This window comes from Brachyhypopomus gauderio, chromosome 6 (genome assembly GCF_052324685.1).
Source record: "Brachyhypopomus gauderio isolate BG-103 chromosome 6, BGAUD_0.2, whole genome shotgun sequence".
In the NCBI taxonomy this organism is placed as follows: domain Eukaryota; kingdom Metazoa; phylum Chordata; class Actinopteri; order Gymnotiformes; family Hypopomidae; genus Brachyhypopomus; species Brachyhypopomus gauderio.
The window spans coordinates 28,176,387-28,192,408 of NC_135216.1; the positions used below are offsets into that span (position 1 = coordinate 28,176,387).

The 16,022-nt window shown below is 45.3% G+C and overlaps 1 protein-coding gene across 1 annotated transcript; it reads left to right on the top strand.

Moving 5' to 3' along the window:
• Positions 1 to 89: 89 nt before the first annotated feature.
• jpt1b (Jupiter microtubule associated homolog 1b) lies at positions 90 to 8,039 on the top strand. Its single transcript, XM_077010278.1, has 5 exons — positions 90 to 319; positions 2,927 to 3,066; positions 5,476 to 5,585; positions 6,356 to 6,383; positions 7,514 to 8,039. Exons 1-5 carry the CDS (start codon positions 264 to 266, stop codon positions 7,636 to 7,638), a joined length of 459 nt encoding a protein of 152 aa, XP_076866393.1. The 5' UTR covers positions 90 to 263; the 3' UTR covers positions 7,639 to 8,039.
• The last annotated feature ends 7,983 nt before the right edge of the window (positions 8,040 to 16,022 follow it).

The following is a 16,022-nucleotide window of genomic DNA, read 5'->3' on the forward strand; positions in this document are numbered from 1 at the left end:
GTAGCTTTGATCGACAGCAAATCCTCCAATCAGAGGCAGCATATGCTCGGGCGCTAGCGAATCAAATGACGTATTGCCCCTCGTGGGCGGCGCCATGTGGGCTGGAGTAAAGTTGACCGAACGGGGCTCCGCTCAGATACCAATTCATCCGAAGTCGGGCGGAGTCCGTGCGGACAGCGGGGATCGACGACCCAGACGATTTTAGTGGCTAGTTTAGCGTAAGGTACACGGAGCGGCCCAGCAGCAAAATTACCCCCGACGAAATGACGACGACGACCACTTTCCAGGGAATGGATCCTAGTGCGAAAAATAGTTCCAGGTAAAGCGAAGCGGATTTAGGCGACCAGCGTTCAGACCGAACAAAAGAAAATCGGATCCGGGGCAGCTGGACGCCAGCCGTCCGCCTCGACACCGCGGCGGGGACGATATAGAGCGAACCGGCGGTGTATTTTAGTGTTCATCTCGCTGTTTAAATAGAAATAGTAATAATAAGGTGCTGTCGTCTGTCAGGTAATAGACGCGGAGCTAACGGACCAGGCGGGTAGCTCGCGCTCGCGCAGCGTCGGTTAGCTAGACGTCTGGAGAGCGCGCGCCGCATCCACCCCTATAACCGCTGCGTTTCACTCACTCCACTCCGTATGCTGACTGGAAAAAAAAATATTTTTATTTGGCCAGATCAAATGCGGTCTTAATAAAAAAAATATTTAGACATCAGTGTATTCAAGTGAGGCGAGAAATAAAATTAAAAATAAAAAAAAAATCAAAAGTTTCCCCCTCAGCGAGCTGGTCTGGTTAGTTAGCCGTTTTAGCTAACTAAGGAATTCCATGGCAACCTGCCACTTTCCTTCGCCGCTGTGACCCAGTGCGCTTCAGCGGGTTTCGCCAAACTTTGTTGGGTGAAAGATATTGGCCATCTTCACATTATAACCAGATTTAAATCATTTCCCGTGAATACGTGTGGGTGTTGGTGCGTTATTGTCGGGTATTTCTGTTTTGAGGCACGTCCGTTGACGGTCTCCCCCCGTTATCCATCACCGCCAGCTCGGTTTTAAGGCCCCGCACCGAAACGGTCCATTGTCCTTTTAAGGGTTTCGGTACGTGTTGAGTCGTACCGTTGACGGTCACCCCGCCGGTGTCCTGACCGCTCGTCTGGCGGGCCTTACGCACCCGAGGTCCGTTTCGTGTCTCGCCTTTGCTCGGGCCTCGTCAACTTTGTGATGAGGAGGCAGCGTGCGTGACGAACTCGCGTAGACGGTCGAGATCTGGTGAGAAAATGCGGGGAGCATCTCGACGCGACGTGTTGGATTTGTGAATTGTAATCGTATTGTTCGTGGTTTCTCCGTTTGGCCCGGTCCACGTCGGTAGCGTCTCCCTCGTTGGTGTGATCCGGGGCTGGGGAGGTTAGTGTGGTGGATGTAGGTCGCACCTCGCGGCCGAGGTGGGCGCCTGTTGGCGTTTCACAACCAAACATCCCCATCGGCAACACATTCTCGGTCTGGAAACGGGTTTATATGTGGAGTATACGGACACGTAAATGCCACTTTGTGAGTTACCGTCTGTCGCCGTGTGTTGCCTTGTGTTATTGGGTGGGGTCTCGAAAATGGCATTTTCCCTGTGTGTGTGTGTGTGTGTGTGGGGTGAACCACCATCTCATCCGATCATAAGGTGACACTATAATGAAGTGTCAGGACGGCGGGGTAACACGTTGTTTCTGTATGTCTGGCCCCCGCCGCGTGCTCCGGTGTCCCGGTTTCCTCACAAAGGAGCGCGTGAAGCGGCTTGACCCCGACAGCTGCCCGGTGTCAGCTGGCCAGCCCCTGCATTTTTGCGAGGCACGAGAAAAGGGGGGCGGCAGCTCACAGTCGAGCGTTTTCCTTTAGAGGAACATCAATTTCCGCCGTCTTTCAGCAAGGTTAATCGTGGTTCGGGTTTTCACGGCTGCGCCGAACCCCCTTTTGCCTTCGGTCCTTCTTTGTACGGTCACACGCTAACGTGGGGTGAACGTCTCCAGTCATCTGTATTGTGTGTAGCACGGATTTTAGGGAGTGGAGACCCTCCCACCGTGTGTGTGTTGTACCGCTAGGCACTGGTCTCTGCAGCAGTCAGTCAGCTGTAGGGGTGGGTGTGGTGATGGTTGGGGAGGGGGCCCCCCATGTTATAATTCTACTGAAGCTGGCTATTGTAGGCACATGAAGTGAAGCAGCAAGCCCCTCGAGCTGTTTTTGCTGTTAGCGTCAGCACAAGCACAAGTCTGAAATGCCCCCCCAGATTTCTGTCCTGCCACGTGCTGAAGAACTGTGTCTGTATCCGTGTGCTGATGTCTGTGGGGGATTTCTGCTCTCAGACTTGTTGATGTCCTGTTTGTATTGATTCATCAAGTGAACTGGAGCGCAGGGCCGTCGTACAGAGAGGCCACTGCTGATGGAGATGACCTTGCTCAAGCCTCAACAGCGCCCGCGTGGCACACCTGGGATTTGAACCCCCAAACATCTGACTGATAGCCCCAGTAGAGTTCCACCGAACCACCCCCCCTCCCCGTAGCAATTACATCAGACCGTCAGCCAATCAGCACTCTGTCCTGGTTCAGAGCTCTCTCTTTGCTCAGGAACAAAGATCTGTCTTTGAATCTTTGAGAATGGCTGCATACCTGCATGTGTTGCCAGCCGGAGGCATGTGTACTGGCCTGAAATTCCAGATTGTACTTTCTGTGGTCCATGAATCGTGGTTCTTAAGTCGGTGAACTGCCCGAAAAAATAACCTCAAAAGTTCACAGTTTCATAAACCTTTGTGATGACTCCAGATTGCTTTAATGTTAGTGGATTACCAGTGAATCCTGGTCTGTTGGTCCATTATTGAAACGCCATATGGGTGGCGTGCCAGCTGTAACCGTAGTGACGCCCCCATGGGCTTCTGTGGTCCTCTGCAGGGTGTTGCGGCCTCCAGGTGGAGCCTCCAACATCTGCTTCGGCTCCGACGAGGAGAAGCCCACACGCAAGAACAGAATGGCCTCCAACATCTTTGCTGAGCCCGATGACCCTCACGCCCACCGGAGGAATAACCCACCTGGTATACACACACACACACACACTGTGCTCCTCAGAGTTGTCTAGTCCACAACACACACACCACGCCCACCGGAGGAATAACCCACCTGGTATATACACACACACACACACACACACACACACTGTGCTCCTCAGAGTTGTCTGGTCCACAACACACACACACCACGCCCACCGGAGGAATAACCCAACTGGTATACACACACACACACACACACACACACACACTGTGCACCTCGGAGGAAAACTTGTCTGGTCCACAACACACACACCACGCCCACCGGAGGAACAACCCACCTGCCTGGTGCACACATACATACACACACACACACACACACTCGCACACTTCCTTGTTTGCTTTCCTCTTCAAGCTCGTGTTTATGCTAGAACTGCCTTATTCTCAAGTATGTGTTTATCATAGTAAATAATCTGTCACGCTTGTGTCCCCCAAACCCCGATGAACTCTCCATGACCTCTGTGACTATTATCACAGGAAGGCACATTTTCGATGCACAGCATTTGTTAAACTATAACAGGAACTTCACTGTCTTCCCCTGACATTCCTGTAGCACTGTTCACTGTAGACAGTGGCTGTGTGAAGCCCCGCCTTCCGGGTGAGAGTGGCCCCTCCCACCCGTGCTGGGAGCAGCCCGCGTGCTGATTCAGTGCAGGAGGCATCCATGCCATTTCCTGTAGCTATGACCTCATGGTCTTGTCACACTGCTCTGCTTCCTGATGTGTGAGACCACTGAAACTGATGACCACCAACATGACACGGTGTGACGTCACCCACTAATGACTTCCTGTCCCCATGACTAGCAACATCTGGTTCACCTTACACTGTAAGAGTCTCCTCCTCAATATCTAAAAGCTTTCTTCTGTCTTCCCATGTGGCCAGTTAAATAAGTCATGTATCCAGCTCCACCTGTGTTGGTGTGCAGTCAGGTTGGTAGATTATAACATAACTCTGTCCTGTCTGAGTGTTGGGAGCAGTCTTGTGTGATAGTCTGTGGATGGAGCCCAGATCTCTCCCTCGAGGGGGTGTGCGGAGACTCCGGCAGGGGTTCGGTAGGCGTTGGGTGGGTGTGAAGACCTGGACCCTGTCGGTCCGGTGGCCAGCCTGGCTGGGTGGTGCGGTGGGTCCTGAGCGTGTGCAGGCGTGTCTGGACTAGATCATTAATGCACCCCTCGGCCCACTGGAGGCAGGAGACACACAACGGCCCCGTTCGTGGCCTCTTGGGTGGCCCAGGTCGCCGCTCGCCTTTAGGGGGGACCAGCCTGGAGCACACCTGGGGACCCAGGACTGATCCAGGGATATCTGCAGGCCTGGAGGTGGTGCTCACACCCCAGCGTTCGTCATCACTTACTGCTGTTGCTGTTGTCCGTGATGGTGGCAGCAGTAGTATTAGCAGTAGTATATGTAACTTAAGGAGTTTATTTTTATTGGTTATGACTAATTTTTTACAGTATCACTGCAGACACACTTTTGAATGAGACACACACATGCGCGTATGGTATGAGTGTGTAATAGTAATATGTAAGAAGCCACTATAATCTACAAGTTTGGGGAGACTGCCCCGAGGTTTCTCAGGTGTAAGGGAATCACTAAATATTTGTTGCTGGAGGATATAGAGCTGATTTTTCTGATTTTAATAATTTTTCTATTGTGTAATTTCCTGTATTTTCTGGTTGTTTTCTAATGAGGAGACATAATTGTGTACAGTCATTGTACCATTGGTAAAGCAACAAATCTGTATAATAAAATACTGAATATCTCTCAGACTTCTCATTCTGGAGGGACGGAGTCTGATGGCTAAAACACGCAGGACTCCTCAGATAACTGTGGCTCCCCTGACATCATGAACCCGCACTAAATCTGAGTGTGTTAAAATAGTGGAAAGTATGTCTCACTGTTTCCTTACTGAGAAGGACAGAGCTGGGGGGGGGGGGGGTGATGTAAGACAGGCTCTCTGGTGAAGGGCTCTTCCTAATGACACACAAGGTCTTGTGTGGTGTCGCTGTGTTCGCCCAGACTCCGTCTGTAGGTCATACAGCTGCTGGGTATGTGCGTGTTCCTGGTGCGTTTGGTCTGCTCCTTCACTAGTGTGAGCAGTGAAGCAGCACACAACCTGTGACGCCTCCTTCACTCTGTGTGAGGTCACTGCAGTCTCACAATCACTCCAGAGCATTCCTCACTGATCATCTCTCGTTACCCTGGCAACCCATCTCTACCTACTCTCAGGTATCATTTGGGTGGGTTGAAGGAAGCTGATGATTCATGATGACTGACTGGAAGGTCGTTAAGCTGGTGTGGTCCCACAGTGTGACCCGGGCAGCACATCGGTGTGAACAGCTAGCTGGTGTGGTTCCTGTGCCTCTGGGGCTCCTGGTGACGTCATGGGTGTGGTTGCAGGTGGCGAGGCCAGTGGGGTGCTCTGTGGAGAACCCTCCGCCCCCCTGAGGCGGTGCCACCAGCCGCCAATCTACCTGAACGACTCCGGAGAGCAGCAGTCCAACGCTTTGGTGAGTGTACGCACCAGACACGGACGGAGAAGGGAGCGAGGCTGGCTGTGTGTGTGTGTGTGGCGGGGGGAGTGTGTCTGTGTGTGTGTGTCTGTGTGTGTGTGTGTGTCTGTGTGTGTGTGTGTGTCTGTGTGTGTGTGTGCTGGGCTGTGTGAGGGCTGAGCGTAGGACCAGGGAGGGGGTGTGTAGTGCAGCAGGTCACTGGTCATGCTGAGCTTAAACAGGGACACGCTCTGCACCTCTGACCTCCCTGACCCCACGGGGCCCACACCATCTGACAGGTTTACACTCCACCACAGCAGACGGCACGCCTCACACACACCACGCACATGTCAGAACTAGCCCCTTTAACAATGAACACACACACACACACACACACGGGGAGAACCCTCCACCCTCCCATGCTGCTCGTCCCTGGAGTTTCTCCACCACCGACAGCAGAGCAGCACATCATTCAGAGGTGTTGTAGCGTGTGTTTACATACTGTTTGGGGTGAGTTAATGTAACCCATGTGAAGCCTGGTGAGATGTGGGGTATCTAGAGCACGGGCTGGGAAGCTTCCTGGTGGGACCTAAAGAGACGTGGCCTCCTCCGCCTGCCTGCTCGCCTGTTAGCACCTACAGGCTGCGTGCCCACTAACGGCAGCTTTAGTGGTCTTGAGTGTGAACCGGGTTACGCCTGTGTGGAGCTTAACCTCTCTCCCTCCTCTCTCTCTCTCTCTCTCTCTCTCTCTCTCTCTTCTCCTTCTCTCCCTCCTCTGTCTCTTACAGATGGAAAACTACGAGCCAGAGAGCAACGGTGAGAACAGTTTCCTTTTACTACTGATTGAATGACTAGGCAGGTGGCCCCGCCCCCTCTGAACCGTCACAGGCAGGTGGCCCCACCTGGCCCCACTGCTGAGTTCCCACTGGAAGGCAGTGTGTTTCCACCACTCTAGAGGCGTGGCAGCCCTCATCCCTGAGAAAGGAAAGAGTCACACAGTTAGTCTGCTAGAACTCTGGTTTTAGCTGGAGCATATGTATGTAGTTCTCATTTCTGCCCAGTCTGACATGTTGCACTGCATTGAATATTTCATGATGATTCCATCTCTAGGCTAACTGGACTCCCAGTGCACCATGGGAATTGGTCTTTTAAAGACAAGAGAGACAACTTCATTTTCAGCAAATGAATTCCAGATCTTGTAAATGAATTCTAGATCTTGTATCATGATGGTGGTGTCAGTCAAGCATTTTCTGCCATTTGTATACGAGATCCATCTGGAAGTGTCTTGTGTGTGTGTGCGTTCTGTGTATCTGATAGGGGGGTCATGATTCACTAAATCCTCGATTCGATTTTATTTCCGATTTTAGGGTCACGATTCGATTCTCGATTTTCTTTTTTTTTTTTTTTTTTTTACAGCAGAGAGGCCTACGCCAGTTTTAGATTAGTCTAAATTTACAATATCTTATTTCAAACGTTTTGAAAATAAACCACCATTAAATAATGTGATAAAGCTGGGAATTATTGAAATGTACCTTGAAAGTGACGTACAAGTGCTTTAATTCCACCTTGTAAAGGTGTATGAGCCCAGCAAACATGACTTGGTTCATTGCGCTGAAGCGCGGTGCCCACGAAGTTACAAAATTCGAGAGGCGCACGACCTCGCAAATCGCCAGCACGCGAGGCCCTCGCACATGGGCGGAGCCACCGCGATTACGTCAATTTCAGTGCGTGGACCCTCGCGCCGCTTGCGACGTGTCGAGTATAAACCTAGCTTACTTTGCATAGCGTGGGTGCTTGCTCGTCGATCCTCTTTTTGACTTCAATGCTTGAGATCGTGACATAATTTCAATCGATTTCAATTAAATATCGAAATCGTGACACCCCTAGTATCTGAGTGTGTCGAGGTGAGTCCAGTCCAGTGTGGTGATGGTAAACTGTGTGTTTAGACCACTCGGAGGAACCGGAGGTGTGTGAGGAGCAGCAGAAGGATGAACAGGGCTCAGGGCCCAGCGCTGGACCCTCTGGACGCAGGAACCCCCCTGGTGGCAAATCCTCCCTCATACTGGGCTGAGGGGTCTTCTCTCTCTCCCTCCCTCCCTCCCTCTATATATCTCTCTCTCCCTCTCACTCTGTCTTTCTCTCTCTCTCCCTCCTATTTTTTTCTTTTTTTACTTTTTTTTTTTCCTTAAAAATTGACTATTTCACTCTACTCATGTGAGCCATGGGGTTTATTTTATTTGTTTTCTTGTCCATTACCACATGTGTATTTGTTTTTCTATCGCAAAAAAAAGAGATCGTTGGCAGAAGCACTTTATGTACAAGCTCCATTTCAGCCCACCGTGATGAGCGCAGGCCGCGCTGGGGGTGGGTTCCTCCACCCTCCGCACCGCCCCTGCTCCAACCCTTTCCAAGCAACACAAGATTTGTTGGTGCAAAATTTCTAAGTACAAATAAAGATTGATATGAATTTGACTGTGGTGGATGGTCTTTGTTGGGCTGGGAGAAGGGGGTGTTGGAGGTTGGAGAGGCGCGGGGGGGGGGGGGGGGGGTGAGTCTTGGTCAGGACAGGAACCTGGATGGGGGGTGATGCTCCAGGCTGTTCAGCTGGGCGGAGGACCAGAACCAGACTGGGGTGTTGATCCGGACGTCTGGCTACCCCACCTGGGCTCTGCGTGGGCCTTCTGAGAACCGTTCCAGCCCTGGAGGTGACTGGCTGGCTGATGGCCAATCTGACCACCAGCTCCGTGTTAAGTGACGGTCATGTTGGTGTGGCAGGGTGCAGAGAAGCACCGTGTCCATCCGCTTCAAGTCCTCATTGTCTTAGGTTGCTATTTGGTTGAAGGGCCACTTGGTGGTGCTAATTCAGAGTTTCTGCTTCCAGAATCTGGCCTTTGTTGGGCATGACTAGAGGAAGAAAGTCATTAAGGTTCATCATTCTTTCTCATCCCAGATGTGTTGGGTAAGGAGCAGAATATTGTTTCTCCAGGAAACACTGCTGCTACACAATGCAACAACAACATTGTTGTGGTGATGGAGTTAGCTTCAGCGCTTCCTCATGTTGGTCAGCTCTAGTGCCAATTAAGAATGCGTGCCAAGATCAAGATACAAAAGGACTTTTATCCTAAATCAAACATTCTCCATTTCTTCCTGTAACACTTACAGCACCGTCAAAAAACTTGCTCTGCACCCTTAAGTCCTAGTGCGTGTGTGTGTGTGTCTCTTATGTGCATGGTAAAGAAGTTGTCCTAAGACAATTTGTGTAAAAAACATTAGTGCCAACCCTTTTGAAAGCTCCTTCAAATTTTTGCAAATATTTAAAGTTTAAACTTGTAACTGAAATCTAACAATATATTTCCATTCATATTTTAGGTTTTAAAGTTTACCCAAGTAATTAAAACACAAATTGTCATTACGTGTGGCAGGGTGCAGTGAAGCGCTGTGTCCATCTGCTTCAAGTCCTCATTGTCTTAGGTTGCCAACCATTTTGTGTATATATATATATATATATATATATATATATATATATATATATATATACACACACAGTCCCCTCCTAAAGTTTTGGAACAGCAAGGCAGAATCCCATGTTTTTGCTGTGCACCAAAGTCATTTCGATTTAAGACAAAAGGTTTGTATGAGACAAGAGTTCAGAATCTCAGCTTTTATTTCCTGGTAGTTTTCATCAGATGTGATAAGCCAAACAGGACATACCACCCTTTCTTGAAACCCACCCATTTTTCAAGTGAGCAAAACTATTGGAACATGTGACTGAAAGATGTTTCTTGTTAACCTGGTGTTGCAATTAAGGTTGTTAAAGCACTAAAAAGGTCTGCATGACTACTCTCCTTGGCTTTGGTTAAACCTATACAGATTGTAAAATATTTGTAAAAGAAGATAAACCACAATGAAGACCAGAGAGTAGAAAAACAAAAAAACAAGCCGTTCTGAAACACAGAAAAGAGGGTAAATCAGTAAGAGCCATTGGAAAGACATTGGGAATAGCAACCACGACCATTTGGAATGTCTTGAAAAAGAACGAATCCACTGACGTACTGAGCAACAGGCGTCGAACACACCCACTGATGAGAGAAGAATTGTCCTAGCTGTACAAGAACCCAAAAACTACAGTAAGCCAGATCACCAACAACCTCCATAGAGCAGGGATGAAGGTATCCCAGTCCACTGGAGAAGACTCCGAGAGTAGACTTATGGAGGCCATACAGCACGATGCAAACCCCTCATCAGTAGCAAGAATTGGAAGGCCAGATTGGAGTTTACCAGAAAGTACAGAGATGATCCACAGACATTCTGGAACACAGTCCTATGGATCGATGAAACCAAAATTATCCTCTACCAAAGTGATGGAAAGGTCAAAGTGTGGAGGAAGAAGGGAACGGCCCAAGATCCAAGGCACACAAGCTCATCTGTAAAGCATGGTGGTGGTAATGTCATGGCTTGGGCATGCATGGTCGCCTCTGGAACAGGCTCAATCATATTTATATGTAACTGATGATGGTAGCAGCAAAATGAATTCAGAGGTGTATAGACAAATTTTGTCTGCCAATTTAAGGAGGAACTAATTGGAAGGAGTTTTCTTTTGTTTTCAACTACCCAAAACATACCGCAAAAAAGACAAGGGAGTTCATCAGAGGGAAAAAGTGTAAAATTTTGAACTGGCCAAGTCAGTCAGCTCATCTTAACCCAATTGAACATGCATTTTACCTGCTCAAGAGGAGACTGAAGGGAGAATCCCCCCAAAATAAACAAGAATTAAAACAAGCTGCCATAAAAGCCTGGAGTAGCATCACAAATGAAGAGTGCAACAGTCTGGTGATGTCCATGGGTTCCAGGCTTCAGGCTGTTCTTAAAACAAAGGTTTATCCACCACATACTGAGTGTAATTCACTTCATCTTTGTTTGTTCCTTTACTTTTGCTCATGTATAAAATGGTGTGGTGTAATTTTATACATGAGCTTTACTTGTATACATATACATTTACTTTACATATTTTGAAGGAAATGCAAGTAAATAAAGCTGAGATTCTGATCTCTTGTCTCATATCCATTTTTTAGTCTTACACTAAAAACACAAAGATCTTCAGTGAACAACAAAAACAAGGAAATTTGCCTTGTATTTTGGAGGGGACTGTATATATATATATATATATAATGTATGTATGTACACACACACACACAAGGTGACTCAGGCCAAATTGGCTTAGTTATCCACCAATTTGAGGGAGTAGTGAAATACGGAGATGTTTTACACAGGGTGTCGAGATGGGGAATGGCTACACGAAATCAGTATCCACTAGGAGGACGATACTGTATGTTAAGAAACTGGAGATGTTAGGAATGTGCATGGAAGAAATCATTTGTGTACACAGAAACTACACAGGCAGGAGACGGAGGAGGGGGCGTTGAGAACCTGAAGTGTCTCCAAGGACAACAGCTGGAGAACTGCAGACAGACTACAGCCAAGGAGCCGCAGACGCCCCATAGGTCTTGGGGTCAGACCGTCTCCCGGACTACACTGGCTCCACCTCCTAGCCACAGCTGTTTGGGAGGGTTGACTGAAGAAAGCCCTTGCTGTTAACGACCAGCAAACCTGAGTGCTCGATCTCGCCAAATGGGAACTCTGAGGACACGTTGTATGCTCAGAAAAGACCAGAACAGAGTGGGTTTTGGCAGCGAATATGTCTGTTTAAACCAAAAGCCATGTGGTGACGAGCCTCATCTCCACTGTGGAGTTGTGGTGGAGTTGTGATGGTAGGGGCTGTTTTTCTTTATTTCCACAGGTCCTGGTCAGCTTGTTTGGAGTCTTGGTATCAGGGAATCCTTCAAGTACTCGGAGCTGCTGGATCAAAACCTGACTGCCCCGTCCAGGAAGTTTAAACCAGCCTGTGCGTGAACCTGTCATCAGATTCAAATCTCACCCCAAAATCAACACAAACATGGACACACCCAGTGCTTTGACCTTAACCAATCAAAAACCCTGTGGGAGGAGCTGAAGAACTGTAATCACTATGTAAAATGCCAGGTAATGGGTGGGTGTAGTCTCAGGTGTAAATGACCGCGTGCAGCAGGCACAGAAGGAGCAACGTTGAGATGTTCTTCTGAAGTCCGCTGTGGCATCTAGGGTTACTGATATTCAGAGACGTTTTTAGGATGGCTGCCTTTATCACGCGTTAACCTATTACATGTTTTTACATTGGTATTACACTCTGGCATAATTTATGATCATTACTTGGTATTATCTTTATCATGTGTGATTGGTTATTGTTAAGCTTTCTTATAATGTGTTATTAAAATACATGTTGTTACATTGTTATTATTACATGTATTTTATTGCAATTATGGAATAATTTCTGTTCATTATTACTTTGTATAATCTTTGTGTTATTACATGTGATCAGTTAGCTATTATTACACTATGTTCTAATGTGTTATTACACTTTACATTGTCATGTGCTTGTACATTTTGATATTGTTTTTTATATTGTTTATTCTTATTGTTATTACCAGGAGTCTAGAAACGAGCATCTCATGATTTACAGTATCAGAAGCAGCTGTAAGACCCAAGAAGACCGAAATGTTGAGTAAACACACGTGAGCTGAAAGCAGACGGCCGTTAGCAGCTCTTACGGGAGCTGAGTCAGTACTGTGCAGAGTGTAGAAGACACGCAAAGAGTTCATACAGATTATATCTTAACAGAAAAGCTTCAAGCTGTGAAACATGTTTTGCAATAACTTTGGTTAGGAGGGAGATCGGAGAAGAGTATATCTAGAGGCAGCGTCATTGTTTCACCACAAGATGTCAGTATAGTACCACACCTGTACATTTGCTTACTTTTGGAGCACAAAAAGTAATGAGAATACTTTTTGAATAGAGAATACATTAACATGTTCACAGTTAATGAGAATATGTGCTGAAGACACGTTTATGAGACTGAAGGCTCACGGACTGACATCTCCATTCAGTAATATTAAAAACAGAAAATATAGGTGCATTGTTTTGTGTGGAAACTTGAGATGTCCTATAATTGTGTTCAATAAACAACCTGCCACATAATAATAATAATAATAATAATAATAATAATAATAATAATAATAATCTTTATTTGTATAGCACCTTTCATACATACATGCAACTCAAAGTGCTTTACAGAATAAAAAAGAAACATTAAAAGGAAGCAAAGATAAGAAAACAAAAAAGAAAATGTTAAATGAAAGATAAAAAGGAAACAAACATAATAAAATAATGTAATAAAGTGACAAATTATAAAATAATAGACAACATAATGTAATAAAATAAATAAGATGGCAAAACGTAAAATAATTAGAACAGACATAAAATGTAACTAAATAAAAAAAGTAAATAATATAAGATGGAAAACTATTAAAATAATTAGAACAGAGTTAGAGTTTCTTAACTTAAAGCAGATCTAAACAGGAAGGTTTTGAAACTCTTCTTGAAGCTGTGCAGTGATGAAATGCCTCTGAGCTCTTCAGGAAGAGAGTTCCAGAGCTTTGGGCAATAGTGGCTAAAAGCACCCTCGCCAATCTATAATCTGCTTTTAGGAATCACCAGTAGATTACTGTATGAAGACCTGAGAGACCTGACTGGAACATATCTAACCATCATTTCACTGAGGTAAAGAGGAGCAAGACCATTAAGACATTTAAAAACCATCACTAGAACCTTAAAATCTATTCTAAACCTGACAGGTAACCAGTGCACAAATATAAGCACAAATATCCATAAATAAAAATACAGTAAAATCATTTAACGTTACAAAACAAAAATAAGCTTACCAACAAAGATTCCTAGAAAAAGGTGCATGTCGTTTTCACATGGAATATGTTTGCTGTTTTCTGTCTCTGCTTCCTGAGGTCTTAATATGTGAAATTGTATATAAGCACTCGCCTATTTCATAATCTACACAAGAACAGATAACGGTTTACATTTGTTATGCTGAAAGAAAAATGTGTAAATCACACACATAATTAAGTAATTAACATTAAAACATTACATTATTTAAATGAGCATCTTTTTAATAACTTGGACCTTTTGCTGGTTTGACAGTGTGGGTCAAGCAGACAGTGAACGGTGTAGTCTGTGTGGTGGAGAAGACGGAGCCCATTAAACGTGCGTCTGGAACAACACAAGCATCATCACTCGATCTCTTACACTTTCACACAATCGCTTTGGCACATTTTGCAGGTGAGTACTGAACTTTTCAAAATGACTTCTTCAAATTCCACGTCATCTAGTCACTTGTGTACATCATGAGAGCGATTTCTCACTCGTTTTGAATAAATACCAAATGCTTCGCGTAATCAAGCAAATTATGTTGTACAAATGTCTCCTCACTCGTGTTTTTGGGAGTATGTGTATATTCAATACACAAACATTAATTAAAATCTTTAAAGGTGTAATTCCTGTTACATAGATTATGTCTTGGCTCCAAAAGTACTACAGTTTGTCTGCATGCAAATAGTTACAGATCATTTGAATATTTAAATAGCGGCGTGAGCACGTTAGATACTATACTATCGTTAGATGGTATCGTCTACACCTCTTCTAAGCAGATATGCCCACTGCCATTGCATCATGGGGTAAAGGAAATGTATCAGTACTTTTAACTGGCTGTAGCAGGGTTGCCAACTCTCACGCATTGAGCGTGAGACACACGTATGGTGTGATTTTTGTTTCAATAGTTCCACAAAAGCAAAAGTAAATCCAAGAGCAGAAAGTATGTTATGAATGCAAAACAGAAAAAAATATATCAAAAGTATATATTTTTAATATAATTGGTTATTTGAAACTTATTTTCGTTTGCATTTTGACAAGTTTTTGGTTCCATTGTTTTTGTTTTTTTGGATTTTCCCAGTAAGGTCTTTTGCTTCTGGAATCTCTCTTTGCTTCTGGTTCGTTTTTTGCTTCTGACTTTTGGAACACATTTCACGTGTGGGAGGGTCTTAGATGAAGGCGTTCCTCTGCAATCTCCATTGGTCACTGATTCCGGACTGACACAGAGCTCTGAGACCGCCTCTGGGACCAAGCCACGCCCACCGCACCAGCTTCCAGCGTTTTCAAACATGGCGGAACGCGGTGGTTCTGTTTCACAGTAGCATGTAAACTAAGTTTTACCATAAAAGTTTATACAAAGGTTATAATTAATTGGTAAATGGTCTGTAGATATTGCAAATGTACACTGTATAATAACTACATTAAGCATGCTCACCAGCACGAGCTTTTTAAAATTTTAGTGAACTGGATGGAGAGAACATTGATGTGTGGAAGAAATATGAGTATTTGCAATATCTGGTATGGCGACGGACGGGGGTGGGGGGGCAGCTGGTGTACGAGAGGTGATGCCAAATATAGTAAAATCCATAATAGTAAAAAATACCAAAATTAAAGCCAAATACCAAAATTAAAGCAATACTGAAAAGTGGCCACCCTATATACAACCAGCTTTGTTCACTCACACTGTTTTTCAGTGTTCTGCAGGTACCACACACAAACACACATCACATGCATCTTGTGCTGTCCATATTTTATTAAGAAGTGAACAATATTCATTGAACCATTGAACATAGAGATACTAAACATAATACATGTCAGACATGACATTCAGACAATGTCCGACTCAGAGATAAAAACAAAAATATTTTAACTTGGAGGGGTGGGAGTAAGAAGAGTAGTCCATTGAAACGCAGAGTGCGGATTAATTTCCTTCTCACTTTAGACCCGCGGGGACGCTAGCGAATGATCCAGGAGGAGCGAGTAACTAGTCGCTACTATTGTGAATGTAGCAAAACGGTGACAGAAGCTACAGCAGCGATTAAATTAAAAATAATTTAAAGGCTAGCTTTAAACACGCTCTTCCCTGTTGACTTCTCTCACGGTAATGTCGCGCTGAAAAATATTGACCTGTCTTGTCAATATATGGAGCCAGATCCGTAAACGCGAGCCGCTTTCGCCATTCCAGATGGCTCAGTCAAAACCATTACATCTTAATGAACCAATAAATAACATCAGCGGCAAAAATGAGTGTAAAAAATACCAGGGTTCATCATTTAGAACTACAAAAAAATCGTTTCTTATTTTACTATCTACCTATTTTTCATAAGAGTTTGTTTTACCACAAAATATGAAAACTTCAAAACGGCGAATTTCGCCGCAAGGTGACAGATTTTCATGCCTGCATCCAGTTCACTAAAATTTTAAAAAGCTCGCGCTGGTGAAGTGTGCTAAATATTAACTGCCATGCTTAATGTAGTTATTATACAGTGTACATTTGCAATATCTACAGACCATTTACCAATTAATTATAACCTTTGTATAAACTTTTATGGTAAAACTTAGTTTACATGCTACTGTGAAACAGAACCACCGCGTTCCGCCATGTTTGAAAACGCTAGGGAGCTGGTGGGGTGGGCGTGGCTT

Bases quoted from the DNA above. Each gene is read 5' to 3' on its own strand.
- jpt1b (XM_077010278.1), top strand. From the start codon at position 264: ATGACGACGACGACCACTTTCCAGGGAATGGATCCTAGTGCGAAAAAT. The intron at 5,586-6,355 runs GTGAGTGTACGC...TGTCTCTTACAG, and splicing joins AGCAGCAGTCCAACGCTTTG to ATGGAAAACTACGAGCCAGA. The intron at 6,384-7,513 runs GTGAGAACAGTT...CTGTGTGTTTAG, and splicing joins CTACGAGCCAGAGAGCAACG to ACCACTCGGAGGAACCGGAG.